General features: G+C 37.2%; 1 protein-coding gene across 1 annotated transcript in view; it reads right to left on the bottom strand.

The window, feature by feature from the left end:
• The window catches only part of patj (PATJ crumbs cell polarity complex component), a 156,729-nt gene that overhangs the window by 78,838 nt on the left and 50,519 nt on the right, over positions 1 to 27,372 (bottom strand). The window contains exons 21-29 of the mRNA XM_051693194.1: positions 24,173 to 24,454; positions 23,866 to 23,941; positions 22,992 to 23,088; positions 18,592 to 18,675; positions 17,455 to 17,526; positions 16,600 to 16,777; positions 16,034 to 16,144; positions 12,567 to 12,626; positions 7,893 to 8,016 (exon numbers count right to left, since the gene is read on the bottom strand). Coding sequence (XP_051549154.1) covers positions 7,893 to 8,016; positions 12,567 to 12,626; positions 16,034 to 16,144; positions 16,600 to 16,777; positions 17,455 to 17,526; positions 18,592 to 18,675; positions 22,992 to 23,088; positions 23,866 to 23,941; positions 24,173 to 24,454 — 1,084 coding nt within the window. The remainder of the gene's footprint in view (positions 1 to 7,892; positions 8,017 to 12,566; positions 12,627 to 16,033; positions 16,145 to 16,599; positions 16,778 to 17,454; positions 17,527 to 18,591; positions 18,676 to 22,991; positions 23,089 to 23,865; positions 23,942 to 24,172; positions 24,455 to 27,372) is intronic.

Raw genomic sequence — 27,372 nt, forward strand, 5'->3', positions numbered from 1 at the left:
TGAATGCTAACACTCAGTGCATTAAACAAAGCCTCTATCACAATTCAGAGGGCCATAGAAGCTCACAGCCTGGTACCAGAAAATGCAAGAGAAGAGAGATGATGAAAGAAGAAAGGAGATTGACAGAGGAAAAAAAAAAGAAATATAGTCATCGATATTTTAGAACAAGAGAACAAAGCAAAAAACTTCACCTTGTACAGCTTAAGGTTTCCTTATCGCTCTGTGCTTTTTCCTTTTTTATTCCATATATATGGAGTGATAACACTGATACAAACACTGCAGACTACTTCTCAATAGCTATGCTTCAGTATAGCTCTTAATTGAGGCCCGTCTGAAGAAGATGGAGGCTCGCCAATTTGTCAGAGTGATGAGTCATGTTGCGCCACAAAAACCAAAAGAGAAAAGTTGAGGGAAGACGTGAAGCTAAAAAGTGATACATTCTGTCCTTACAATGACTTTCATTTGCTACCAAAAGAAATTACTTCTGCTCAGGAACAGCATCCCCAAAACTATGGTATTTGTTAAAGCGAAAACTACAACAAGGTCATTACTTCCTCTCGAAAGTCAATTCAATTAGTGGTCAACTGATATGGATTATTCAAATGACAGGTGATGCTTATTTGTTTGTCCGGATCTATTAAGTTATTCAAAAATACATAAAAAATGCAATTTACACAAAACAAGTACTTGAGGACAGTTATACCATGAGCATGTTTTTAATTTCTAAATTCTAAGTAATTCTGATATTTTGTCTGGGGCTTAATGTCAAGTGGTGTAACCATTCAAGACCGTAAAAAACAAAAACAAATGATTAATAAAAAAAAAAAAAAAAAAAAAGATAAAACTGTGAAACACTTTGTGTGCCGAAAAACAAAGTCAGGTGGTGTAACCAACATGCATACAGCAATTTTGTGTGGGGAAAAAAAAAACAAAAACAGAGAGCCCTTTAGACCCTCATGACTGTGTGCGAAGTTTAAAAAATTTATTTTGCCATTTTTATGAAAAGGCACATTTTGTTCAGGTTAAATGGAGTAACCCTAAGGAAACTTCTTCATATGCGTGTCTCAAAAATACATATTTAAAACAAATAAAAAAAATAACACCTTTTTAGCTTGAAAAATATGTTTTTACATTTTACTTGATGCCATTAATTTTTTTTTTTTTTTTAGGAAAAGCTATAAATGTTTTTCATAAATGTAATAAACCAACATGGACACAAATATTCACTTTTCAAATTCAATATTACATTTTTAAGAACTTGACAAGATTTCTCATTTTTATCATCTCAGGCAAACTTACTTTATGATTCTTTTAAGTACCTTGGAGTACCATGTAAACACCATGGTCCTTGAATATGATAATCATATCACCGTATGGTACTGCTACAGTACTTTTGTGTAAGGCTGTCGTCTGAGACTTGACAGCCTACAAAGAGACCAGCAAAAACAGCAAATACATTTTTTTTTTTTTTTTGCATTTGTATCCTTCAAGAAACCTTACATAGTATGTTTACATGCACTTTAAAAGTTCGATTTTCAATAGTAAGGGAGATTTAACATTGTTAAATAGCCAAGCAGGCACAGTTACCAGACGATGCAGATAAAACTGCCAAATACTGGCCGATTTATCTGCCTGGCCAAAATAGCGTCGATCACTCGTGTCAACATGAAAAAAAGCTCGTTCCAGATCTACCAGTTTGTCTATTACTTGCGATTAATAGTAAGGTTTGAGGCTCACAAAAGGCCGTTTACTGATCTGAGAGCTTCTAGCTGTGGTGTTGAAAATGGTTCTGATTAGCTTTGAGGAATAAAACCCATAAACTAAACTGCCATTCCAAGTTTCTCATGGAGGATTTATAGATTTTGCAAAATTCTCAGCAATACTCTGACTTCAGAGGCTGGGTGAATTTCTCCTGGACGTGAAAACTGGAGCAGCCAATGAAATATTCAGAACAGCCTGAGGAACTCTGGGAAATTTGAGGAGGTAATACTGAAACATATTTTAGGGCTCACAATTGTACATAACTAATAACCAGCAAATATAGACGTGGTCAAATCCATCACAAATAGCATACCTTTTGAAGAATATTTTGGAAAGCTCTTGGGAAAAAGTAATAATAATTAAAAAGGCAGGGCTGCCATTACCCTCAAGTGTTGCGGCCCAGGGAGGCTAGGCCACCGAAAAAAAAAAAAAGAAAAAAAAAAACCTGTCGCCCCGAGCATGCCAAACCAGGAAGACCGCTGAACCCTGCCCCTAATTCCTGGACCAGCCCTTTCGACACTCCCCATCCTTTGCATAGCCCCATTTTTCGAAGCGAGGACACCAGATTCCCCTTTGCTTTGTACACTTTCTCGATGGACATTATTTTCCCCCTTTTTGGACTTTTAACACCGTTTAATATTGAAAAGAAATGCCTTTCTGAGGCCTGACGGCACTGTGTCTGTCACTTGCTCACCCCGCAACAACTGTTAGGAGGTGATGTTTTCAACAAAACACCAGCAAATGCCTCACCTGTCAATGAATTATCAGAACCAGTGAACAGGAAATGGAAGGATTGAACCATGAGGGGGTGCAGAGGGAAGAAAAGGGCTCTGACATAGATGCTTTTACAGTTAGCTGCTTTTTGGCAGCAGTCCATTTAAGTCCAGTGCACAAAACCACTAATGTGCCTTCCCAGGGCACACACGGCAAAGGCTTCACACAGCATACCAGAGCATATGGACTTGATTGCGCATAGAGAGATATAGTGGCCACTCAGAAATACACAAAAGCACACTAGAAAAGCTGGATTGATCAGAGATGAAGAACATGATATCAGATTCTTGAGGTTTTTGGTAGTCAAAGTCGAAGAGAAGACTAATTAAATCTAATTAGTTGAGGAGAAGACTAATTAAAAAAAGTTGCATAAGTAGTTACACATAGCAGCCAGCTAATCAGACAAGAACTGGTGATTTCCGCCCTCTTGCCATTTTTGTGTGCAATACGCATTAAAGCCTGTTCACACCAAGTCAATTTTTCGGTGCGATTGTTCGTTCCAAAAGAGCTTTTTGACGGGAACAATGGATTCCGATGGCGCTATTTATACGGAGTCCAACAAATCGTCTGCCGACAATCCAAAGTTTTTTTTTAAGATGAGTGGTCTGATTTTTTTAAGTTGAGTGGTCTGATTTTTAAGGAGAGTGGTCTGATTAAAGACTTTATTTTTAATACTATGCATCCTATTTTATACTATGGCCTACTGTTATTCTTAATGTACTTTATTCCACTTGTATTTGTATCACTGCACCTTGTGGTATATTATCCAGGCATTATAAAAAGAGAAGTGAAGTTCAGGAGACCGTTTGGAATATACTCGTAGCAAAATACATGAGCAAGTAAATATGCAAAAACTAGCGCTCAGATTATATACTCCTCAAAATACATCAACACCATGGAAAGAACATAAAGAAACAGTTATGACAAATTAGGTAAATAAATGCTTTAACAGTGTTCAATATATTAATCTCCAACAGCTGAAGGTGTGGGCAGGAGACTGGTATAAATGTTTGTTGAACAGCAACAGCGGCACCTTAATTATAGGAGTGAAATGGTTTTTGGTTTAATTTTTTTTACAGAATCTGTATAAATAGACCTTCCATCAGAGGTTCATCTAAAAAAATTGTCATGGATTTGGTGTGAACAGGCCCTTACGCATTACAAGAGTGCGTCATCTGAGGGCAATACATTTTAGTTTGAAAATGCGTTAAGATATGTTTACGCCTCTCATCCACACTGGAATCCCCTGAGAACGGAGACTTTCAAAATGCTCTCTAGTACCGAATACTTTGGAAAATGATGACATTAGAAAAACTTACGCGAAAACGAATTAGTTTCAGTCTTGACTGCATCCACACTAATTAGTTTTCTTTTAAAAATGGAGACTTTCAAAAACACTCTCTATTACAGCATACTTTGGAAACGTTGATATTTTTTTAAACAACTGTAAATGTAGTAAAACACGAGGCTGTGAGAGATGATTCAAGAGTCTGTTTCTATACAGTAATTTCGTTCAATTTGTTGTAATATCTTAATGCCCAAAATCACCTATAATTAGGGCTGCACAATTCAAGATTATGATTACACAATTAACTAATAATGAAAAGAGTCAGTTAAATATAGCCCTTTAGGTATACTCCAAGCATGTACAAAATTTCCTATTAACAATGTGTTTTTTTGCAACATCAAGCATTGTAACCAATCATTGATATGTCCATTGTGCGCATGAATGCAATGATGAATCAGAGTGTTACTGTTTAGATTAGTCTAGGCCAAGAAAGGGTCTGACTTTTGGCATTGTCTGTGCTGATTTTGTTGGAAATGGATCTAAACAGTAAAATGGTAAAAACGTGTTAAACTTGTCCTGTATTATTTGCAACTCAAAGTACAATTTAAAACAAATGTTAATTCTATTAATCAAAACTAATCATGGGGATTACAATATCAAGGGAAATTATCGACAAATACTATTTGCAATAATCGTGCAGCCCTACATCTAATCATCACAATCCATCATTCTTGGAGTTTTATGTCCACTTGTAAGATGTATTTTTAATGTTTCGTCAGCTGAATGATGAACATGAAGGTACTTAAACTGTTTGTCTTACCCTCACAGCCTTGTTTTCAGTCGTGAAAAATTCATGCCGTTTACACTGACTATGGTCTACAGTTGCCAATTAGCGATTGCAAAAACGTCAAACTCTCCGTTCTACACCACAATAATACTGTTTATTAAACAGTGGTTGTTTTGAAGGGTATTCAGGTCTGCAAAAGAACCCATACCACAAAAAAAACATAATTCCTTCAGGACTGCTATTAACACGGATGTAGGTATTACTGTCAAAGATGGATTTTTAGGGAGAATAGGTCTTTTGGCTGCACTGAGAGTCCTGGCGTGCTCCGTAGGCCATCTTGCAAGCCTTTTATAATTCATTAGGCTTATTGATGTGCAGATCTGAGATAAATAGCTGCTTCAAAGGCCCCTATTCCAACCTCAAACAATACACAGTCTTCCCCTGCCTTCACACAGATGCTAACAGATGGCGGCATTTACTCATTCTTAAGCACGTATAAATCTGTCGTGGCCAGTGCAGCGCTCAGCATGCAACATGCCAGAATATTCTAACAGCATACAGATTTGGGAAAGGATCATTTAGGTGATAACAGAATTGCCACAGTACAAAACAGGTACAGTACAAATCCTAGAAAAAAGACTCCCTTAAAACATTTTTCACACTCTCACTAGTTTAACTTCTCCACTAACAATGGCCAACAGTGCAAACACATGCATTACAGTTTTAATTTTTCTGAAATGAAACACTTCCACCACAGCGTAATTTCCATTGATAGCATTTTCAGATGAAAATGACAATGATGGAAATTATATTTTAAAACGTTTTTAGAATAAAATGTCGATTACCAGCATAACTTCACTGCCCACATCTCATCAACCACCCAGTCTTGCAGGTTCAAAGTTTACAACATCAGACCTTTCCTGTCTGAATATGCTGAACAGCTCTGGTCATCTCAAGACTGGACTACTGTACTGCTCTGTTGGCTGGCCTCCCAGTCCCACTAGCACCACTAGAATTATTAAGCCACTGCAGATGATCCAGAATGCAGCAGCGCATCTGGATTTCAATCAGCCAAAGATGGCACACGTAACCCCACTCTTGATTTCACTACACTGGTTACCTGTAGCTGACCGATTTAAATTCAAGGCTTTGATTCTGGCCTTCAGGACAGCCTGTAGAACAGCACCATATTACTTTAATTCACGCTTCCAGGTCTATGTCCCAGCTTGCTCTCTGTGGTCAATGAACGAGTGGCACCTGTTGGTCCTGTCGCATAGAGACACAAAGTCAATTTCATGATCATTCACTTTCTCTGTTCCTCTGTGGTGGAATGAGCTTCCAATCTCCACACGATCTGCTGAAACCATCTCAACATTCAAGAACCAGCTGAAAACACATCTGTTCTAAAAGCACAACCAATCCACACTAAATGCACTTAATATTTAACAACATAAAAAAATAAAAAAAATTATTCTATGCTAGCTTCTATACTACTCCAGTATTGTCGACTTTTGTATGACAAATTGCTTGCTCTGGATAAATATGTCTGCTAATTGACTAAATGTAAAATGACTTTTTCATAGTTAGCATTTTATGTATTATAAATACACAAATGTTTTTATACCTTTTGCATAATTTGACATAATTACTGCTTGATCCAGAAATGTCGCACAATAAAATACTCCAAATCCAATATCTCTTAATAAAAGTTTATTAGTGGCAAAATTGTTGGTTATAATAAAAATGACAATTTTTGTAATTGATGTAAAATTAATATAGATCATTTTCAAACTTTAAAAAAATTAAATGGTTTTTAATTATTTCACAATTTGTTTAAATTAACATAGGTTTTCAAATGTAATTATATTTTTATAAAGGATTTACATATTTTAAAATTGAAAGTCTCAGTAAAACAAAATCTATGCATAAAACACATTTGAAAAGTAGCTTAAATAAATTAAAGCAAAATGGTAAAAATGCTTTTTTAAAAATAAAAATCAACCCCCTGGCATATAAAAGTGCCCGCAGTTGAAGAAACATGCAAATCTGTGTTATGTAATATTTTTTTGGTAATAGTCGGCAATTTAAACTACAAAATGGGTGCCAATCCAAAATACATGCACGTCAGCAAATCCTGACATAAGAAGCAGTCTTATCGTACATCCTACATTGCAAGGCAAATACCCCGTAATCCTAATCCGACAAGTTTTAGGCAAAGTTTTAGATTGTGTTTTTTCAACATTTAATTAATCAAACACAATACTTCTCTTATCTTAATCCCTTAACATAAGAAAATGTCTGCTGTTGGATTACTTAAACTGCTGACTGGGTTGTCCTGAATGCGCTGGAGTGAAGAGGCTTGCTGAGCCTTTTTGGGGAAAAAAATGAAGGAAAAAAAAACCTCCCACTTAAGAATGTTGACGCATTCAGCATAGCATTCAGCATCAAATATTGAATTCCATCATTCCTTTTTCTCTTATGGATTGCAGTAAGAGCACCACAAACTTTGATTTGATTGATGGGAGCATGTGCTTTAGCCACTGATAAGGCAAACTGTCAGCTGCTGGAAAGGTAGCATTAATGCAGATCTGTGCACACACATTGAAATAAAGGCAACAGAAGCTCAGTGGAATCAATGAAAAACATCGGAAGACAAGCTTCATAGTCCATTTGGAAGAGAAGTTTGAAAGTGAAAGGGTGATATACTTTATGTACAATTGCAAAATATGTATACAATATGTACAATTGCAATTGTTGCAATAGATCGCTCCATTCAGGGTTCAAACCTACAACCTTTTGGTGGGAAGCCTGGATCTTAAAAGACTACACTACACTACCCCCGTTTTCAGTGGACCAACACAGCTTCATTCGATTTTCTCCATTGGTTGTTTGGTACTCAACTCTTGCGCTAAATACCAGAACTACTAACAGACTCAATTTCACACAGTTGACAAACAGCAAGACTTTAAAGCAAGTGTTCACTGGACAGTATCTTTCCGGTAGTAGTCAACAGACCGGTAGTAGACAAGAAAAAGATTTGGAGACACAGCTTGTCTGTACAACACAGTCAGCAACCTCAAAGTGGAATGGGATGTGAGCACTAGCGTGGCACTGAGAAACCCCTGGTAGCTTTGAAAATTAGATCCGGTACCGATCAAATAAATCAAGTTTTATAGACTGAGGGAAGATAAGAAAGAGATGTACAATTTAGTTGCATGTGGTTTATGTGACCAGTAGAGTTGGACCAGGCTGACTGATGTGATGAAAAAGGAGAACACTCACCTCTTGCCTCCTGATCATCCTCCCTCTCTTCCTCCTGCCGTTCCTCCTCCTGCACTAGGCTGGGAGGTCTATAGGGTGGGGGGAGGCGCATGGGCGGAGGGGCACTGGTCTGTCCTGCTTTCTGCTTGAGGAAAAAAAAAAAAAAGCAAAGGGACTTCATAGATGTGAGAGATACCTCTATTGAAAATATATATACTGTATATACAGCATAGTACCAGTGTATGTTCTGTTTTGGATGCCGGTCTATTGGTTTCTCCAAAAAAAGGGGAAAGTTAATTAAAAAATAAAAATTCTCAAAAAGTGAGTCATCATTTACTCACCCCCAAACGAATATATGGCTTTCTTTCTCCCACGGACAAAAATGGAGATGTAAGGTAGACTATTAGCCTCAGTCACCATTCACTTTCCATGCATTTTTTTTCATAAAATGAAAGTTAACGATGCCTTACATTCACGGAAGAAAGAAAGTCATACAGTTTGTAGCAACATTAAGGTGAATAATTTAAAGGCTTTAAGGCTAACTGAAAAGTAATAGCAGACATTCAAGGTATCATCTGTGTCTTTAGCACAAAAAGTGCGGGACCAAAGTTTAACAGAGTTATGGGTTTGTTCATACACCGATCAGCAACAACATTAAAACCACATGCCTAATATTGTGTAGGTCCCCCTCGTGCCACCAAAACAGCGCTAACCTGCATCTCAGAATAGCATTCTGAGATGTTATTCTTCTCACCACAGTTGTACAGAGCGGTTATCTGAGTTACCAGACTTTGTCAGTTCAAACCAGTCTGGCCATTCTCTGTTGACCTCTCTCATCAACAAGGCATTTCCGTCCGCAGAACTGCCTCTAAATGGATGTTTTGTTTTTGGTTCCATTCTGAGTAAACTCTAGAGACTGTTGTGCATGAAAATCCCAGGAGATCAGCAGTTACAGAAATACTCAAACCAACCCATCTGACACCAACAATCATGCCACAGTCCAAATCACTGAGTTCACATTTTTTCCCCATTCTGATGGTTGATGTGAACATTAACTGAAGCTCCTGACCCATATCTGCATGATTTTATGCACAGCAGCCACATGATTGGCTGATTAGATAATCACATGGATGATTGTTGGTGCCAGATGGACTGGTCTGAGTATTTCTGTAACTGCTAATCTCCTGGGATTTTCACGCACAACAGTCTCTAGAATTTACTCAGAATGGTGCCAAAAACAAAAAACATCCAGCGAGCAGCAGTTCTGTGGACGGAAATGCCTTGTTGATGAGAGAGGTCAACAGAGAATGGCCAGACTGGTTCGAACTGACAAAGTCTGGTAACTCAGATAACCACTCTGTACAATCGTGGTGAGAAGAATAGCATATCAGAATGCTATTCTGAGATGCGGATTGGCGCTGTTTTGGCGGCACGAGGGGAACCTATACAATGTTAGGCAGGTAGTTTTAATGTTGTGGCTGATCGGTGTATAGCAACTATAAGAATGCGCAATAATGATAGTGATGCTTGCCTTAGCATACACCAGTAATTGTGACTTTTCTCAAATTTACCCCTGACAAAAAAAGCAGCAAGAAAATGCTAAATAACACACTAAATAACATACGAAATACACTATATATTACAATTATCAACATTTATTGCGTGATTGCAGTGTCTAATCAAGTCTAATCAAGCCTAACCATCTGCAGACAGAGCTGAAGCTCATGTTAGCATCTCTGACAGATCTATTAGCATTAATGAGCTTTTAGCAGGTCTTACGGAAGAGTGCTGCAACAGAGTTTCACAACTCCTGAGAGCACTTACTGCTGATTAATAGCTAATGAATGACAGAAAGAACGATATGAAGGGGGAAAAAGCGATTATGTGCATTAGAGGTGTGAATATACAGTACACAATGCCAATAACCAAAAATGCTGAATCACATGCCAAATATGCTAAATATTACGTTTATCGACATTTATTGTGCGATGGCAGCGTCTAATCAAGCCAAGCTGTCTCTCAACCAGAGCTGTAGCTATAGTAGCTCATGTTAGCATCTCTGACCAATCTATTAGCATTAATTAGCTTTTTAGCTGCTCTACAGAAGAGCATTGTAATGGAGTTTAACTGCTCCTAAGAGCACTTACTGATTAATAGCTAATGAACGAAAGGAAGAATGATATGGAGGGGGAAAAGTGCTTATGTGCATTAGAGGTGTGAATATAGGAATTCGTGTCTGGCTAAATTTGACAGAGGCAAATTTGACAATACTAATAACCAAAAATGCTATATAACATTCTAAATATGCTAAATATTATGTTTATTGACATTTATTGCATGATGGCAGTGTCTAATCAAGCCGAACTATCCCTCAAGAGAGCTATGTCTACAGTAGCTCATGTTAGCATCTCTGATGGATCTATCAGCATTAATTATCTTTTAGCAGCTCTTACAGAAGAGCACTCTAACGGAGTTTCACTGCTTCTGAGAGCACTTACTGCAGATTAATAGCAAATGAATGAAAGAAAGAATTCTATGGACGGGTAAAAGTGTAAAGTTGTGAATATAGGAATATGTGTCTGCAAATTTCACAATGCTAATAACAAAAAATGCTAAATAACATGCTAACTATTACATTTATCAACATTTATTGTGTAATGTTAACATTTAATCTGAGAGCACTTACTACTGATTAAAAGCTAATGAACACTGGAAATAATGATATGGAAGAGCTTTTATGTGCATTAGAGGTGTAAATATGGGAATTACTGACAGGCTAATTTTGACAATTTCACAACACTAATAACCAAACAAACTCATGCCCAAAGCAAAACCATTATTACACAACGCTCAATTTCCATTTTCTCTTTTCAAACTTGGTTGCGAGAGTTCTGGATAGGGGCTGAAATATTAATTAAATTTGCCGGGTGTAATTAGAGGGCCCCATGTTCTGATTGCAGTGAATAATCACAAGCTGAATGCAACTAATGGATGAAGGAGCAATTAGGCAAATGACTGTAATTTCAAATTAATTGCTAGATAAAACTGTTTTAATCAAAATACAGCGACTGCAGAGGTATGCAAGAGAGATGAGATTTCAAATTGGGATTTTTCAGCAGGTCTCCTGGGAGCAGACACAATTTCTCCTAAATTTTGGCTTACTCATGCACATCTGTACTCTTTTCTTTCTTTTTCTCTCTCAGTTGCAGAATGTGGCGAAGGTTATAAGAGATTGTGATGGGTTGTGCTTTGATGTGAGTGAATTGGCTTTAGACACTTAGACGCTAGTGGACACATGAGCATCTTGAGACAGCACCATAATTAATAAAGAATTCTGCTTTATTGTAAAGAGACCAAACCAAAAAGGTATATAATTATAGGAGGCTGTGCCGTAAAAACTGGATCATTACGGACACTGCAGCTCTACTAAGAATCTATTGCAATGAATGCTGCAGATCTAAGCTCTAGCACTGACACAGCAGGCAGCCACTTAAAGAAATACAGAATACTGTACTGCAGGACAAAGAACAAATTCTAGCAGCTTCTGTTCATCTATGCCTTTAAGTTCAGTTATGAAACTCTACATGGCACAAGCTGATAGGCCCTTTGAACATGTAAACGCCAATGAACTTGTATAATCTCTTTTTGTCTAACATTTAAATTGCCTCAGTTGTTTGCAGGTAAGTCTGTTTCACTGCAGCATGCCATAAGAATTGTCTCTCTGAAACCCTCCTCCTCCCCAGCACCACTTGATATACTTAGGAGATTGTATGTATCATTGTGCAGGAGCAGTTCAAGCAGATCTAATCTACCAAGACCAAACCTACCAAATTGTTTTATCCATTATAACTCTTTAAATTTATACAGAGAATTGTCATGACTGAAATATATGCAACTTTGCCATTTTTAGGCATAGATTCCTCAAATATTACAATTCTGTCATCATTTACAAAAAGTTTAACAGAATGTTGACTGTGCTTCCCCAGCAAAAATTTGCAGAATTGTAAAAGATGTTTAACAGTAGTTCATACAAATTATACATTACTGCACAAACCTAGCATAACATATCTTCAAACTTATTTCAACATATGCAAATACTAATTATATTTGAGTGCTGCAGTGGACGGAAAGATTTTCAGCAAATAATGAACTTTTCTGGACAAGTCTCTGTTGCTTCCACTTCTGAGACTGTCAATCCGCGCATCTTATCATGTGGCTTGTTGTGCATGACACCACGGAGACTCCCAGCATGTGGAGGCTCAGAGTACATGGGTAGAGTCACATGGGGTAACCTCCTTGTGGTTGCTATAATGTGGTTTGCTCTCGGTGGGGCACGTGGTGAGTTTAGCGTGAAGCCTCCACACACGCTAAGTCTCCACGGTAACGCGCTCAACAAGCCACGTGATAAGATGCGTGGATTGACAGTCTCTGACGCGGAGTCAACTGAGATTCGTCCACCGCCACCCGGATAGAGTCACTACGCCACCACGAGGAATTAGAGCGCATTGGGAATTGGGCATTCCAAATTGTGGAGAAAATCCCCCCCACCTCCAAAAAAAAGTTAAGGCTTGTTGCATTATGTTGCAATTTCAGTCAGTATATGCATTTTATTACAGGATTCGGGTTAAAGAGCACAGAGCTAAAGGCAAAGAGGCACAACTCAGGGCAACCTAAGAACACAGGCTTGTAACTCACCTGGGCAGCTTTTCTTTTAGCTTTGTGCTGTCTTATGCTGGAGGCCATTACAGAGACAGGCTGCAAACATACACACACACAGTCATCATCTCGGATAACAAACCCAGGTCAAGAGATTTGTGCATTCCCAGACAGGGGCTGAGAGTGAACAAAATCAATTATCCCAGACAAAGACAGACATCAATAATTGACATCCCGTTACTGTTGCTATTAAAAGCATCCTGTCACTATTGAAAGCATCCAATCAGGTGGCATTAGCACCTGGCATGAAAACAGCCCACACAGAACCAAATGAACCTGCAGTGGTATGGTGGGCACCAGACGGAGCGGAACTAAGACCAGAAAAATCATTAAGCTACATTAAACAACAGCTTCACTTTTAAAATTTAATTTTAAAATAATATTATAAAATATAGTATTCGTATTTATTATAATTTACATAGATATAATGTAATCATTTATTTTTATTTATATATAAATCAGCTGTATTCAGCTGTATGTTTTTTATTAAATTTATTAATTTTATAAATTGTATTATAGACCTTTTAAATGTATTTTATATAATTATTTTTAACGAATCCACTTTAATAATTAATATTTAATTATATTTTTTAATATATATTATTTATAATTGTTATAAAATATTTACAGATATAATTTGATACTAATTTGTTTTATTTATACATAAATTCAATTCACATAATTTATTAAACATATCTCTCAAATATATTATTTTAAAAATAATATAAATAGTACTATTTATTACAGACCTTTTAAATTAATTAAATATAATTGTTTTTTAACATTTGTTTTTACAGTGAACTTTGAGAGATTACAGAAAACCATGGGAAGTAGACCACTCACTGGTTTTCTGTATTTTTCTATGTACACTCAAGGAGCTTTGTAGGGAAAGAAAAAAACATTTACTACTCTATCACATGCAAATGTGACAAATAAAACTTTGACCTTGAACAAACACCATCTCTGAATAAACCTAAACATGCCCAAGCATTGACACAGGGCAGGGGACAAGAACAGGCCATGATGGGTATGGTGACAGTTAAAGGATGCAAAAGGCATATTTACTGAGAAATGGAGGCACATTATGGGAAAATATGGATGACTAAGCAATCAAAACAGTGCTAGAGACCTTTAAAGCAGAGCTATGTCTGGAAATGGCCTGTGAGTGCACAGTTATTTACAAATGACTTCAAATAGCTCTTATGTAGTAACCAAGTGGAATTATTATTGCTGAACTGGAAATGAATTGGTCCCCATTTTCATAAATGGGAGCACTCGACTGTGAAGAGGGGAGGTTAGGGTGGTCATATCTGAGGTGCACAGTGGCAGAAGACAATGATGCCTTTTTAAATGCAGTGACTAGCTCAGTTCCATACCTGTGAGCTGCCTACCTAGACAGCATCACAGGCGCCATTCCTGTGCTAAGGCTGTTCCAAATGGTTGGCAGCAACATTATGTTGCCTTCTAAGATCTCTTTTTTTTTCATTGCTTGTACAGTGGCAAGAAAAAGTATGTGAACCCTTTGGAAATTGCTGATTTTCTGCATTAAATTCACAAGTACAGAAAAAACACAATGTGCATAAGCTAACAGCACACAAACAATTCTAATCTTTCATGTCTTTATTGAACACATCCAATTAAACATTAACAGTGCTGTGGAAAAAGTGAATCCCTAGGCTAAAGACAACAAAAAAGCTAATTAGAGTCAGGAGTTGGCAAACTTGGCATCCAATTAATTAAACAAGATTGGATGTGTGGGTTAGAGCTACTGACTTATAAAAAGCACTCAAACATTTTGAGTTTGCGATTCACAAGAAGTATCTGTTGACATGGACCATGCCTCACAAAAGAGATTTCAAAAGACCTGCGATCAAGAACTGTTGCTTTGCATGAAGCTGGAAAGGGTTACAAAGTTATCTTGAAAAGCTTATATATTCATCCGTCCACAGTTAGACAAATTTTCTATAAATGGAGACGATTTAATGCTGTGGCTCCTCTCCCTAAAAGTGTCCGTCCATCCAAGATGACTCAAAGGGAACACTCAATGAGGTAAAAAAACCAAAAAAGAACCCTAGAGTGACAGCTAAAGAATTGAAGGAATCATTGGAAATGGTTAACATCTGTTCATGAGTCTGCTATATGGAAAACATTAAACAGGCATGGTGTCCATGGCAGGACACCACGAAGGAAGCCGCTGCTTTCCAACAAAAACATTGCTGCACGGCTGAAATTAGCTAAAGACCACCTTGACACTCCACAACGCTACTGGGAAAATGTTTTGTGGACTGATGAAACTATGTTTTAATTGTTTGGGAAGAACATGCAGCATTGTGTATGGTGTAAAAAAGGACACCACATACCAACATGATAGCATAATCCCAATGGTGAAGTATGGTGGAGGGAGCAATATGATTTGGGGCTGCTTTGGGGCTTGCCACTATCGAGGGAAAAATGAATTCCCAAGTTTATCAAGATATCCTACAGGATAATGTCAGGGTGGCTCTGCGCCAGCTGTAGCTCAGTAGAAGTTGGGTGATGCAGCAGGACAATGACCAAAAACATCTAAGCAAATCCACTACAGAATGGCTTCAAAAAAAGAAAATCCACCTTTTGGAGTGGCCCAGTCAGAGCCCAGACCTTAACCTATTAGAGATGCTGTGGAATGACCTCAAGAGAGCCGTTCACACCAGACATCCAAAGAATATGGCAGAGCTGAAGCAATTGTGTAAGGAAGAATGGTCCAAAATTCCTTCTGAACATTGTGCAGGTCTAACCCACAGCTACTGGAAAGGCTTGGTTGAGGTTATTGCTGCCAAAGGAGGATCGACCAGTTATTAAATACAAGGTTTCACTTCTTCCAAAGCAATGTGAATGTTTAATGGAATGTGTTCAGTAAAATCATGAAAGATAATAATTGTTTGTGTTGTTTGATGAAGATGAGATCACATTTTATGACCAATTAATGCAGACAACTAATTCCAAAGGGTTCACATACTTTTTCTTGCAACTGTATCCTTCACAAGCAAGGAAATCCTAAAAATCATCTAATTTAAGATAAAATTATGACTATAAATCTTCATATTTCATTTAAATAGAAAAGTATCATCTAGTCCAATATAAATAAACATATTATTGCGCTCTTATGAAATATTGGGACTATTTTACCAAATATGTGTGTATGCTATGTATTTTAAAGTTAAAGAGTATCACATTGATAAAATCTATTGGAATTAAATATGAGTCAAGTCTCATGTGCGCTTCACATATTTGTGTGATGCACAGATTTGCAGACTATAAAGTGAGTTTCAAATCAGTCATTTAGAAGGTTCCATTTCAGTCAGGATGCTGCCTTAGAAGGTAGCTGCAAATGTAGGCAATAGACAGCAAGACAGCTCATTTACTTTGTAACTGATCTAATGTATATGGATGTTTTAGGGCAGGTTTACCCGAGGAGTGGATGACAGGCTCTGCACGATGAAGACCACAGGAGTAGGGGCCGTTTTGATGGCTTGTACTGCCTCCTCATGGTTGGCGTTCTGCAAATCAACTCCAGACACCTATTTAAATCACAGACAGAGGATGAGGTAAAGATGTGAGGGCAGGAGGAGAGAGAGAGAGAGATTTAAAGGGGACATATCTTTAAAAGCAGGATTTTCTTTTCTCCTTTGGAATAAGATAGGTTAGCTAATCAGAACAGGGGTCATATAGAAGTCTTAAAGTTGCAGCTGCAAAAAAAAGTTGTGTGTTTCATTTAAGTCAGAGAAAGGGTAGAAAATGGTAAAACTAAACTAAATGAAAGCTAGAAAACATGACTAGCATTATCAGTAGACCTGTGTGGGGGGGGGGGGAAGGAAGGCTACAAAAGTGCAAAATACAGCCCTTTAAAAAGCAGCAAAGAACAATATTAATGGTCACACCGGTTTAACACATTTTAAAACACTGTTTATATTTGTGGTATGTTTTTGGCTAAAACATCAGTAGATAACCTTGCGTGTGTATGTGGCTCTCACACCTGTAAGATCTTGTCTCCTGTTTTAAGGGCACCTGTGCGTCCAGCTGGGCTCTCTGGCAGCACCTGTTTGATGAAAATGCCCTTCAGTTCTTCTCCGTTTTTCAGTCGCTTTATAACGGTCCGTCCGCCAACTATGCTGATACCCAGAGACTCCAGCGGCTCCGGCCACACCTCCACTCTGAAACGAGACAAACACAAATGTGATGCAAACATAGGTCAATGTAGAGAGAAAATCTTCTGATCCACACATTTAAAATTAAAGAAAATTTCTTCTGCAGAACACAAAGATATTTAGGAGAATATTTCAGCTCTGTTGGTCGATACAATTCAAGTGAATGGTGACCAGAAATTTGAAGCTCCAAAAAAGCAGCATAAAAGTAATCCATATGATTCCAGTGGTTAAATCTAATCTTAATCATTAACAAAGTATTCAAATATATTTTACAAAGTAAAAAAATAAAATAAATAATATATATATATATATATATTTATTTAAATTTTTTTTTTTTTTTTTTTTTTTTTTTAAATACCATGAACTTTGTCACGAAAATATCAATAAGTTTTCTTAAGGTTACTCCATTTGACGAACAAAATGTGCCTTTTCTATGTAAAAATATCTGATATTTTTTAAATACTTCACAAACAGTCATGAGGGTCTAAATGGAACCTCTGTTTTTTTTTTTTGGTCACATAACAGAATGTCTACCTGTGTGTTGGTTACACCACCCTTGATTTGATAAACATGACTTTTAAGATTTTATTCATTTCAAGTACTATACACTTAAAATTGCCTAATATTCCAGGTTTTCTGTGACTGTGGGAACCCTAATTGTTACACATAAACAATGCGTTTACCTGCGTGGGGGACCCCAGTGACTGAATGCAGGTGTCTCCTCACCCTCTCCCTCCTCTCTCTCTGGTAGGTCACTGTGGACAACAAACACACACACACACACAGTGCTTTAATTAAAAAAAGAAAATTCTTAAATTAATATCAGTTTCTTTTAAGTTTTAGATGTACAAGATGGGCTGGTTTGAGTATTTCTGTAACTGCTGATCTCCTGGGATTTTCACGCACAACAGTCTCTATAATTTACTCAGAATGGTGCCAAAAACAAAAAACATCCAGTGAGCGGCAGTTCTGTGGATGGAAATGTCTTGTTGATGAGAGGGGTCAACAGGGAATGGCCAGACTGGTTCAAACTGACAAAGTCTACGGTAACTCAGATAACCACTCTGTACAATTGTGGTGAGAAGAATAGCATCTCAGAATGCTATTCTGTGATGCGGGTTGGTGTTGTTTTGGTGGCACAAGGGGGACCTACACATTATTAGGCAGGTGGTTTTAATGTTGTGGCTGATCGGTGTATAATGTTGTTGAGCTGGTTCATTCTCTTCCGATTGAGTTTTAAAAAGGGCTCTATTCAAGGGGCTACATGATGTTAGCCAATCATAACAGTGGTCGTTTACATTGAAGTTTTAAGGAGGCACTTATGCCAAAACCAAGTGTTTTAGACAGAGGGCCAAAAACGGGGTGAAAAAAGATCATAGATTACTAAATTATGACTGTTTTAATGCAAAAAATAACTTTACTAACATTATCAGTTGACTTCAGGGAAGATAATAAAACTATATATATATAAAAAAAAATTAAAAAAAGAGCATTTCATGACCCCTTTAAGTGAGTAGTATTCGGCTGCTCATGTGATCATAACATGGCAGCCCCCATGTGTGGACCCTCTCCATTTCAAATAAAACAGCTTTAATTAGGTTACTGATATGACTAAAGTCTTCATCTCATGTGATTGGTCATGATTTTATACATATGTTTCAAAATTACTATACATTTTTTGTGGAGTAAATCTTTTTTAAATCAGGAAAAATGTCTGAGTGCACCATTAAATTTGCCCTGCAATCAGAAAAAAAAAAGTGTGTGAATGTAGTGTGTGTCAGTAAATATTGACAATTGATCTTGGTTCAACACTAGTGTACCTGTGGCCTCCTCTGATTGATGAAACACCAGCCCCCAGGTTTCTCTCCTTCTTCTTGTTGTCAAAGGATGTCAGCTGCGCAGACCTGCAGAACAAGAGAAGAGCAAACTTACACTCACTGCAACAGCTGCATAACACTTCAGGCCCTCAAATCCCTATAGATTCAAAAGGCAAGATGCCACTCTTAGTGACTCAAATTAGAGAAAAATGTAACTTGTCGCTCTGATATAAAAATCAAGACATTATATATATATATTCTTATCTGTAATAAGTTTGAATTCATAAAAGCAAGTGATAGTATCCCTTCAATGATCCAACTAATATCGCAAGGAAGAAATGAATTTCAGTGTAATATCAGGAAAGAATAATTTTAGAATAAAGAGCAGCAGAGGAATTCTGAGTCATCCAACAGGCTATTTTTATTTAAAGGAGACCTATTATGCCCCTTTTTTACAAGATGTAATATAAGTCTCAGGTGTCCCCAGAATGTGTCTGTGAAGTTTCAGCTCAAAATACCCCACGGATCATTTATTATACCATGCTGTAAATGCCTCATTTTGGGTGGAATCAAAAACACGCTGTTTTCATGTGTGTCTCTTTAAATGCAAATGAGCTGCTGCTCCCCGCCCCCTTTCCGGAACAGGGCTGTGCCTTTACAGCTCCTGCTTCGGATACTATAGCAACAACAAATCAGAACCAATATGACTGACACCATAAATACCGGAGTGTTTTTCAGCCATTTAGCAACGATGGATGAGCAACACAAAAATATACTGTAATGACGTTAGCTATGCACTATAACGAGACTTGACATTTTAGGGGGTTGTCTTGCATCATGCGATTTGCAAACATTCACAAAATATAAAGTGCGATACTTACATCTTCAGGATATAAAGCTGGAACACGAACAGTTGGTACTGATCCATGCTTGAGAATCAAATATTTAGAAAAGCCTGCTTTATATTGACCCTCATTCACAAAGCAGTCCGGTGTAAAATGATTTGCTCAAACATACACAAATTTTGGTATGTTTTGGGGAACATTTTCTTCAAAAACAAAACTTGTCCACTGCGTCTTCAGTGGCTCTGATGCCGGGAGTACATGAAGACTCTTATGTTCACTTTTACAGCCTACAACAGAGCACGTATGACGCTTATGAAGCTGAGACATTATTCTTCTCAATGTAGCTGCTCCAGCGCAGAAAAAAATGGCGGACTGTGTGTCGATCACTCAGGGGAGGATCTATGATAATAGGGTGGAGTCCGTCACCAGTCGTGGGCGAGGCCTGCTCTAAAGTGACGTCATTTTAGAGCGGTTACCAAAACCAGTCATTTTAAGACACTGTTTTTGATTAATAGAAATATAAGAAAGAGGAGTGGGTGGACTTTTAACATTGAAGGGTGGTTGTGTACGCACACTGCCGACTCACGTTTATGTTCAAACACCATGTAAAAGTGAATTTTGCATAATAGGTCCCCTTTAAAGGGGTCATGAACTGCCTTTATTTTGTACTGTTCTCTGAGGTCCACTTATAATGTTATCAAGATTTTTACATAAAAAAACATCATAAATTTAGAATTTTGACCCCCCTCATCGTAACACACCATTTGAATAGGCGTGGCGGATTGTAGACTCTAAAGTAAACGCCCACTGGTATGATTGGCTAACAGTTTTGCATATTTAAAAATTTTCAACGCACCTGTCTGTACAGTGTGGAATTGTTTTGAAAACTTCCGATGTTGAGAAATGGCAGCCGGTGATATTCAGCCATACATGTTTGAGCCAGAGTCTGATCCCGAATCAGAAGACAAAGAACCTGCACCTCAAATGGCAAGGATACTACAGCCTGCGACAGCATGGTAAATAATCATCTTTATTTAAATTTATACTTTATGTATTTGTGAGGTAGTTAGCCTATTACATTATATTAGAGTTTAGCCGAAGGCGCTACAGAAAGCTGTTTGTGTTATGTTGTTAACATTTATGCATATTACACATTTTATATTTCATTGGTTGTTGCATATAAAGTTTAGATACTAAGCGTTAATACAGTTATAGCCGACAAAGGGTAATTCACGCTGCTTAATGTAAACGAAGTATAAATTAATGTACCATCGTTTGTCAAGCTGTCGTTCTTATATTCATCGTCCATCATTTTCATTAAAAGTAAAAAACTTGTTCCAAAGGACATCTGTGTGCCCACCGATGTAAACTTCTGCATTTATGTTTGACAGCCTACATCCTTCATAGATGGACGCCGCTGTGATTTAGGTTAAAAACGCATAAATACTCAGTACATATCAAATGATCTGTAATAACAGACAAAGCAATAGTGACCACGTAATAAAAACAGTTACTCACACTTGTGTGATGCGACATTACTGTCAGATCTAAAATAGTCAGCACAGCATCGACTTTTAGTTTCAATCTTTCTGAAAATCCTGCGTCGAATTGTGCCTTGTTTGTAAATGAATCCGCGGTAAAATGAAGTGAACAAAGGACCAAATTCTTACTGACACGGTCTGGAAGGGATCAGAAGGAAGGCAATGCAAAGACTGTTTTTCCACAACTTGGCAATGCACAGCGTCTTGTTGTCTTCGGAGCCATCTTTATTGTTTGGTTTCTGCGTAGACCTGCGTTTGCCTCTCTCGTTATTTACCTACTACATGCGTGAATCGGTGGGCTGGGCTAAACAGGCAGTGATGTAGAAGCAGGCGTTGATCTTCTGCGGAGGCGGTGTTTAGCCACACTATTATGTAATAAAGTGGCACATTCCACATCCTGTCGTTTTGGCAGATTGGCTTCAATATAAGCTGTTTTTAGACTAACGAGAAAGTTTTGAGTTCTGAAACTTACAGTTGTATTATAGTACAATGACCTCTTATATGTCAAAAGATCAAGGGAATTTTGATTTCTCAGTTCATGACCCCTTTAATATTTCTTTGACTTTCAGGATGGCTGGACGGATACTAGCATTAGAAAATTTTTTATAGTTCATGCCTCTTAGTAAGACCAGGAGGGCTTCCTTCTCAATATTGTGAATTGGAAATTAATTAACACTTACTGTAATTCTCTAATACACTGTCGTAACAAATGGCTGTCTGAATCTCAGCTGCATCACACAAATTTGACACCATCATGTTGCTCCATTTTAAATGTTTTCTCAATGTCTCTCTTACACACCTGGGTTATAGTTAATCATCTGATCTGATTATTTATAATTAAGACACGTGATCATTTTCTAATTCAAAATGATAAAAGCACACATTTACAATAATTCACCATTATTATAGCCATGAAAAATGTTTCAACCTGCACTCACAACAACATTTTTGGTGTGAAATACATTTCAAATAGCTTGTTCTTGTAATGGTCCAACCAATTAAAGCAACACTTCCACATTTGTCCAGGAGGTGGTGTCATAGCTCCATTAAAAATCAGCATCATATTAAAGGGATAGTTCACCTAAAAATGAAATTTCTCATCATTTATTCACCCTCATGCCATCCCAGATGTGTGACTTTCTTCTGCTCAACACAAACAAGATTTTTTTGAAGAATCTCAGCTCTGTAGGTCCATACAATGCAAGTGAATGGTGGACAGAACTTTGAAGGTTAAAAAAAAAAAAGCACATAAAAGGCAGCATAAAAATAATCCATAGTCGTGTGGATGAATCCATATCTTCAGAAGTGATATGCTATGTGTGGATGAATATTGATACAGATCAATATTTAAGTCCTTTTTTACTATAAATGCTCCACCCTGCCCAGTAGGTGGTGATTTGCACAGAGAATGCAAATCACTAAAAACAAGAAGAATGTGAAAGTGAACGTGGAGATTTGTAGTAAAAAAGGACTTAAATATTTATCTGTTTCTCACCCACACCTATCATATCACTTCTGAAGACGTGGCTTTAAACACTGGAGCCTTATGGATTACTTGTATGCTGCTTTTTGGACCTTCAAAGTTCTGGTCACCATTCACTTGAATAGTATGGAGCTACAGAGCTGAAATATTCTTCTAAAAATCTTCGTTTGTGTTCATCAGAAGAAAGAAAGTCATGCACATCTGGGATGGCACGAGGGTGAGTAAATTATGAGATAATTTTTATTTTTGGGTGAACTATACCTTTAATTAACACTCAACAAAGGAAACCAGACTAAAGACACAGCCACTTTTTAGAAAACTATTAAGAACTGTTTCTGAAAAGGTGTAATGACTTTAGGGTGTGCATTTGCTGGTAGAGAGAGATTTTAAAATGAGGTGTGCAAAATGGAGTGTTAACACTCAAAAAATGGTTTTACGATAACGAGGCCTAAGAAAACGATGACAACCATATATTTATTTTGTGTATAAAATAGGAGGATAGAGATGTGTTCATCTGTATGGATGGAGACTCACTCAGTGTCGGTGTCAGTCAAGGTGAGTTCTGAGCCTCCATTCCTGGAGTCAGAGTCTGCGTCGCTGTCGGCTGCCTCCACCCATGACAAAGGCTGACCTGTGACCAGTCAGAAAAATAAATCTCAAACATTATTCTACCCAACATCTGCACTGAACTAAAGCAAAGATTATTCAAATATAAAGTAAAGTACACATATAGCTGCAATTGGGGCCAAGCATCTTGAGCACAATCCAAAGAACAAGAAAACTGCACAAAAATATTTTTAGGAAAATCAACTTTTGACCACCATGTGGCGCAATCCCAAAATTTCACAGGGACCCTATGGGAGTATTCCCAATGTCAACTACTAAGTCGCATTTGATTTAGCAAAAGAATTGAGAATATAGTGTTAAAGTTCTTCTTTGGTGTACTAGTCAAAAATCACAGTTTGTCGTGAAATGCAGTAAAAATACCAAAACTCCTGTAAAACGCATTAAACTATCAAAAAATCCAAATAAATAAATAAATAAATAAAGTAACTTTTCACCAACAGGATTCTCTCAGGATTCTTTGCCATAAATCTGGGGATGATCCAATGATTATTATAGGTGAGAGAAAATGCAAAATGGTGGAAAATATAGTAGGGCTGAATTCACCAGTACCATAAACTTAGCATGAGCCAAGTATCAAGTCCAAATTTTAATTGTTGGTGGCGCTAGAGGGTTTGAGATAGAGACCCCAAATTTGGCACCAAAAATGTTCAGACTCAGTGTGCCAAATTTCACAACATTTTACCATATGATTCTATGTGCTGCCATATACTTCCAGCCAGAAGAATTTTAAGAAAATCTAACAGATAAAATGGGTACTTGGCCCCTAAACATAAACACTCACTGAGGGGAATCCGCGAGAGCTGCAGTTCTTGAGCCTGAATGTGCTCAACGATTGTGCCAAGATCGTCCTCTGTGAACTGTGGCAGCAGCAAAGAAAGAGTTTCAGTTTCAACTTTTGGGGTATGTATTGTGAAAAATCTTAACTTCAGAAAATGTGTATATTTGTAAGAAATTTAAATACAGCATTATACTTGACAAAACCTCCCCAACATCAACATTAACCATTTATAAATCTGTCTATGCAGTGCAACCAAACACAGTTCCTTTAGAATCATCTTGAGCAGACAAAAAGTTTAATTTGGCATCACCTGCTCTTGTGTATCAGGGGTGAACTGATAGATGCTGGATTTTGCTGGTTCATCCCGGGAATGGGTCTTCTTGCTGAGGTATAAAGGTAGACTCTCGCCCTTGGACCTTGGAGTTTCCACCCTCTCTTGCTCTTCGTCCTCTTCATCCACAGCCATTTCTCTCTCCAAGCCAGGCAGGAGGTCAACGGTGGTTAGGGGAGAGGCATAGCGGGGTTCGGCATCCAAGATCAGCTCTGGCTCCTCGTCCAGGTCATCAGATAAGATGGAACCATTTTCAAAGTCCTACACACAAACAACATCACTGTCAAGAGACTACTTAAATGCATAGAAGCTACTCTGTAGAATAAGTGCTAGGCCTGAATTTTTTTTTTCTAATGCACCATTTAGCTGACACTTTTAACCCTAAGTGACTTAACTTAAAATTATTATAGGGACAAAATCCATGGAGCAACTTAAGGATTAATTGTCTTGCAACCCTCCTATTTTATTCGAGTCATTTTTGACCCAGGACAGGTAAAGAAGACATTATAAAAACCACACAGTTTTTGGTACTACAACCAAATGTTGTGATTTTGTCAAGACAATCAAAACAAACAAAATAAAAAAGAAAATGTATTTTTGTCCATTGTCTTTATGGGTAAATTTTGACCTGTATGGGTAGAACCAGTTGTGACCTTTCACCTTCAGACTTTCTGGATGTTACACAGATTTATATCGTTTTTTGTACATCTATGAATCAATTTTGACAAAAATATTTCACATTTTCACAACTTTAGCCGCAAGCCCCATACTGTTCTCTAGCTTCCCCACTGGTTACTGCATCTTTATCACAAGTTGCCTTTGTCTCTAAAACGGGTTTGTGCACACATGCACATGTCCACACACGCAAACACACAGTTTTGAACAGGTAATATGTTAGTAAATAAGTTTATTAACATGATTTTATATAATAGGGTACAATGGGGCTAAAGGCACCGCACTGAAAAAAAAGCAAACACCGAAGTTACAGTGAAACACTTACAATGGAAGTGAATGGGGCCAATTTCTGGAGGGTTTAAAAAGGCAGAAATGTGAAGCTTATAGAAGCACTTACATGAAGTCTTCTGTATTATTTAACATCTTAAACTCTAGTGCATTTTTGGGCTGCTGTCCACAATTTTTCACACTCAAATTTAAAAGCTCACCATTCGCACATACTGTAGACTACTTACAAAAAAATTGGTTTAATTCAGAGAACCCCCCCCCCCCTCCCCCCACAATACAAAAACGGCTCCAATTATTCATAAATAATATTGTACATGTTTATAATCTTATGAAACCATTTTTTTTTTAAAACATGTAATTCTGGTTCTGTTCACTCTACCTCATTTTTTCTCTATCACATTCCTTCAAATTATACAGATCTGAAAAGTAAGTGGCGCACTATTGTATCTTAGCCCTCAAAGATGTACTTTTCCATAGACATTCAGTCTAAGTTTCAGCTGATGCACCACCCTCGTTGTTTCATTGAATATCTCGGCCTCTGAGTGGACTAGAGGCTCAACCTAGGTGTCATTAGAAAGTGGAGATCCTCCCCGTTGCGAGAATATAACATTGTTTATCATCAATAGTCAAAAACATATTTTTCCTGATGATTTAGCTTTCTTTTTCTTGCTGGATGGCATATTTATTTCTGGACATCTAAGATATAACATTGGATTATTCACACAAGCAAGTAAAAATGTTTTTAGAAAACTGCCTAAGGTAAAAGCAGATATAAAGTTTTTGGCTCATATTTTACTTTATGATTCTATTGAAAATCTTTTAAACTATGGTATTAGGGCAACAAAATAAAGAGTCACATTCCTGAGAATGAGAGCTTTAATTTGGTATATGACTTGTCCATTTATGTGCTATTTGAAAGACTTATATTTTCATAAAAATATTTCTACAGCATTACCTCTAGGGGGGTTAACTTGTGACGCAAAAGTTTTGAGGCTTTATTTTGTTATTTTATGTAACAAATGCAGAAGTGATTGTTATCTCTGAAAAGTTCAGATTATAAGCTTTCAAATGATACCTCATATGCCTGATTTATTATATGGGGACTTTAACATTTAAATGTAAAACATTTTCACGATATAGCACCCTCCTTTGGAACTGCCGGCTGTTGTAAAGAGGTTTAAATCTTAGTTTCTACAGATGTTTAAGGGTTTGTTGACATTAGATCATCAAGGCAACGAAGTTATAAAATTGGTTGTAACTTTACAGAAATGGTACTAAGTGATTTTATCACACTAAAATTTGTGTCTTGTGGCTATAATTTTGAAACATTGAGTATTTTAACGTTTATGAATTGGGCCCATTCACTTCCATTGTAAGTGCCTCACTGTAACAGGTTTTTTTTTTATTTTTATTCTTTTTTTAAGTATGGATAAGTCAAAATTAATTTTTGTGGTAATCAATATTATGCCACAAATGCTGTAGATTGAGCTTAACCTTTATTGAACCCGGAATATACCTTTAAGACATTAGGAGGGTTAAGGGCTCAATGATGATAGTTTATAGACAGACCTATATATGTGTCAGGATAGTCGACCAGTCATACAACATAGACTAGTGACTTTATTTAATTTTTTTAGATAGAAGCGGACAGTTCACACTAATTTACAGCACCCCTTGTGGCAACCTTGAGACTGCAACACGCACTTGCATTGTCAAGAATTGCAGTCTAAAACATTTTAAAACAAAAAGCACAAAACAGAGTTTGTGTAGCTAGAAGTGAGTATTTTTTGGCCTTTAGGCTACACCCACCCTCCAAACAATTATAAACTAAATGTGCATATTTATTTCAGTGAACCAAAATGATAATTTACAGCAAAGATGTATCCAAATAAAGACTGGGGGGGGACCAAAAATAAAAGCTTAAGAATCAGTACTCAAAAAACATTAATCACTACAAAACCACTGTACATGGTGGTTACTGCCACAATTTACTGGAGAACACAAAGAGTGCTAAAAATGGATTACAAATATCATCTTTAATCTAAGCTTTTTCAGTTTTTAAAAGTAGGTGCAAAATAGGAGATCCACCGGTGAACACAGATCAGCGAACTGCCCAAGGGTTTGACTAAACTTAGTCAACTCCACGTCAAACTTGTCAGATTCGTTTTAGTCTCCCCTAAATTTCAAAAGAAGTCTCATTACAAAACCCCTGATAG

Source organism: Myxocyprinus asiaticus, chromosome 49 (assembly GCF_019703515.2).
Source record: "Myxocyprinus asiaticus isolate MX2 ecotype Aquarium Trade chromosome 49, UBuf_Myxa_2, whole genome shotgun sequence".
NCBI lineage: Eukaryota > Metazoa > Chordata > Actinopteri > Cypriniformes > Catostomidae > Myxocyprinus > Myxocyprinus asiaticus.